General features: G+C 56.7%; 1 protein-coding gene across 1 annotated transcript in view; it reads right to left on the bottom strand.

Moving 5' to 3' along the window:
* GPR179 (G protein-coupled receptor 179) overlaps nucleotides 1–1561 on the bottom strand; it is a 2998-nt gene extending 1437 nt beyond the window's left edge. Inside the window, exon 1 of the mRNA XM_010181234.1 lies at nucleotides 223–1561. Coding sequence (XP_010179536.1) covers nucleotides 223–1561 — 1339 coding nt within the window. The remainder of the gene's footprint in view (nucleotides 1–222) is intronic.
* Between the last annotated feature and the right edge of the window lie 1604 nt (nucleotides 1562–3165).

Raw genomic sequence — 3165 nt, 5'->3', positions numbered from 1 at the left:
GTGAAGGGGATTTGGGCAGTGCTGGGGTCCTGATGTGGAGTTTTTCTGCAGGTTTCTCCATGTCCGTGCTCTCCCATGGACAGATGGACTCATGACCTCTGCTTCCTTTCTCCTTCTTTGCAGCTGCGCTGTCTCCAGTCTCTTTGTGGACACCTTGACTTGTAGGAGGGCTTTTGATCACTGTGGACAGAACATCTTTGTCCTGTCTTGATTTCTCTTTACCTGATGGTAGAACAACTGACTCCCAGGGGCAGATTTCTGCTTTATCAGTGGCTTCAACCTCCTGCACCTCCCAAGGACAGATCTCAGCCTTCAGGCTCTCCTTACTCTGGGATTTCCTTGATGTTGATTTGGGCAGCACTGGGATCCTGGTGCGGGGTTTTTCTGAAGGCTGGTCCATGTCCGTGCTCTCCCATGGACAGACGGACTCACGATCTCCGCTTCCTTTCTCCTTCTTTGCAGCTGCGCTGTCTCCAATCTCTTTAGGGACACCTTGACCTGTAGCAGGGATTTTGATCACTGTGGACAAAGCATCTTTGTCCTTTCTTGGTTTCTCTTTAGCTGACGATGGAGCTGCCACTTCCCAGGGGCAGATTTCTGCTTTGTTGGTGGACTCAGCCTCCTGTGCCTCCCAAGGACAGATTTCAGTCTTCAGGTTCTCCTCGCTCTGGGATTTCTTTGAAGGGGATTTGGGCAGCGCTGGGATCCTGGCCTGGGGTTTTTCTGCAGGTTTCTCCATGTCTGTGCTCTCCCATGGACAGACGGACTCACGATCTCCGCTTCCTTTCTCCTTCTTTGCAGCTGCGCTGTCTCCAGTCTCTTTAGGGACACCTTGACCTGTAGCAGGGATTTTGATCACTGTGGACAAAGCATCTTTGTCCTTTCTTGATTTCTCTTTAGCTGACGATGGAGCTGCCACTTCCCAGGGGCAGATTTCTGCTTTGTCGGTGGACTCGGCCTCCTCTGCCTCCCAAGGACAGATTTCAGTCTTCAGGCTCTCCTTGCTCTGGGATTTCTTTGAAGGGGATTTGGGCAGTGCTGGGGTCCTGATGTGGAGTTTTTCTGCAGGTTTCTCCATGTCCGGGCTCTCCCATGGACAGATGGACTCATGACCTCTGCTTCCTTTCTCCTTCTTTGCAGCTGCGCTGTCTCCAATCTCTTTATGGACACCTTGACCTGTAGGAGGGCTTCTCTCCACGGACAGGACACCTTTTTCTTCTCTTAATTTCTCTTTGCCTGATGGTGGAGCGGCCGTCTCCCAGGGGCAGATTTCTGCCTTGTCAGGGGATTTGACCTCCTGCTCCTCCCAAGGACAGACCTCAGCCTTCAGGCTCTCCCCGCTCTGAGATTTCTTTGAGGGTGACTTGAGCAGAGCCGAGCTCCCTGCATGGGGTTTTTCTTGATACTTTTCCATGCCCTGGCTCTCCCAGGGACAGATCTCCTCCTTTATGCTCTCCACAATCTGGGATTTCTTGGCCTGGGATCTTGCAATCTCCAGGCTTTTCCTCATGAGCTTTGCAAACTTCCCAGTGTCCCTGCTCTCAGGCCGACGGCCGCCCATCTCTGCCAGCTTTGCTTTGACATCTTCAACTCCTCCAGACCCTGCTTTGTTTTCCCCTTGGGAAGTCCCACACGTGTCCTGGCTTGGTCTCTCCTTCTCCAATGGAGCTGCAGGTTCTTCCCAAGGGCAGATTTCTGTTTTAGCAAGCGGTTCACTCTCTGTTTCCCATGGACAAATGTCAGCCTTTTTGCTGCCAGTGCTTCCTACCTGCTTGGATGGGGTTCTGGGCAGAGCTGGGTGTTCCACTGTGGGCCTCGCAGCTGGAGCCATCTCTCCTGTGTCCCCTAGGACCACTTTCTGCAGGGAATTCCCTTTCTTCCCTTGGGAAATGTCACCACTATCTGATTTTCCTGCATCAGATGAGGCTGTTCCTCTTTCCCAAGGGCAAACTTCTCCTCTACCCCCATCAGCTCCAGCCACTTCCCAGGGACAAACCGAAGCCCGTGTGCTCGCCAGGCTCCTTGGGGTCACTTCTGGCAGCTCCAGGCTTTTGGGGGCAGGTTTTGGTGGGGGTCCCTTGCCACTGGTGCTGCCCCGGCTCTGGCTGGGTGCTTGCAGGCTGCTCTCGTTCTCCTGTGCTCTTGGCAAATCCAGCGATTTTGGGCTGATGCTCTGGACCTGCTTGCTTGCCCTCCTCTTCCCTTCCTGCCTCTCCTGCTCTGGCTGAGCCCCCTCCACATCCCAGGGACAGATTTCGGCTCTGCCAGTCTTTCCCCATTCCCCACTCTCCCATGGGCAAACCTCATCCCTCCTCCCCGCTTTCTCTGATGCTGCTTTTGGCAGCTCTGGGGTTTTTGCTGGTGGTTTCTCTGCACCCAGCTCTTCCCTGGGGTGGTAGGGGTCCTCCTTGCTACTGCCCTTCCCTGCTGCAGCCGGGGACACCTCCGTGCTCCAGCTCCTTGCAGGAACCCTCTCAGTGCCCCAGCTCCCCCCAGCACTGAGGGGTTCGATCTGGCTGCCCCCCTTCTCCCTGCCCGGGGAGACCCCACTGTCCTCCTGGGGAGCGATTGCCTCCTGGCGCAGCAAAGTTCCTCTCCCTGCTGGGATCCCCAGACCTCTCCGGGGACAAACTTCAGCTCCCAGCTCCTCAGTGGCTGCTCTCTGTGCTCCAACTGTGGACGTGCTGCCTTCCTGGAGCCCTTCGGCCATCCTGGTCCCTTCTTCCTTTGGTGCCATCGGCCTCAGCATGGCCACAGGAGTGTCCTTCCCCGGCTCTGCCATGGGACCCTCAGTCCCTTCCAAGGGACATGTCTGTGCTTTCTCATAGGGACATTCAGCTGCTTCTTGGTGGCCAAGGCTGGGTGTGATCTTGTGCACCCCCGAGGGTGTCTTCAGCCCCCCTCCAGCATCCACGTCCCCCTGGGGAGCACTGGACTTCTCTGCTGGTTTCGCACCATCGCTTATCCCCGGGGCCTGGCTGTCCCGCTGTCCGGCCCCACTGTCTCCCCAGCCCGTGGCTCCCCATGTGGTGCCAGCATTGTTGTTGTGCTGGGACAGGACCACATCCCCTGGCCATGGCTGAGCACTGGGCTCACTGCCGGGCCCCTGCCTGCTCCACTCGGGGCTCTTGGCAGCAGGGTCCTGGCCAGTCCCCACAAGGGACA

The sequence above is a fragment of the Mesitornis unicolor genome, unplaced genomic scaffold, assembly GCF_000695765.1.
Source record: "Mesitornis unicolor isolate BGI_N332 unplaced genomic scaffold, ASM69576v1 scaffold1023, whole genome shotgun sequence".
NCBI classification, from domain to species: domain Eukaryota; kingdom Metazoa; phylum Chordata; class Aves; order Mesitornithiformes; family Mesitornithidae; genus Mesitornis; species Mesitornis unicolor.
Note: the sequence above shows the minus strand (reverse complement) of the source record. Positions and strands in the feature narration are given on the sequence as shown.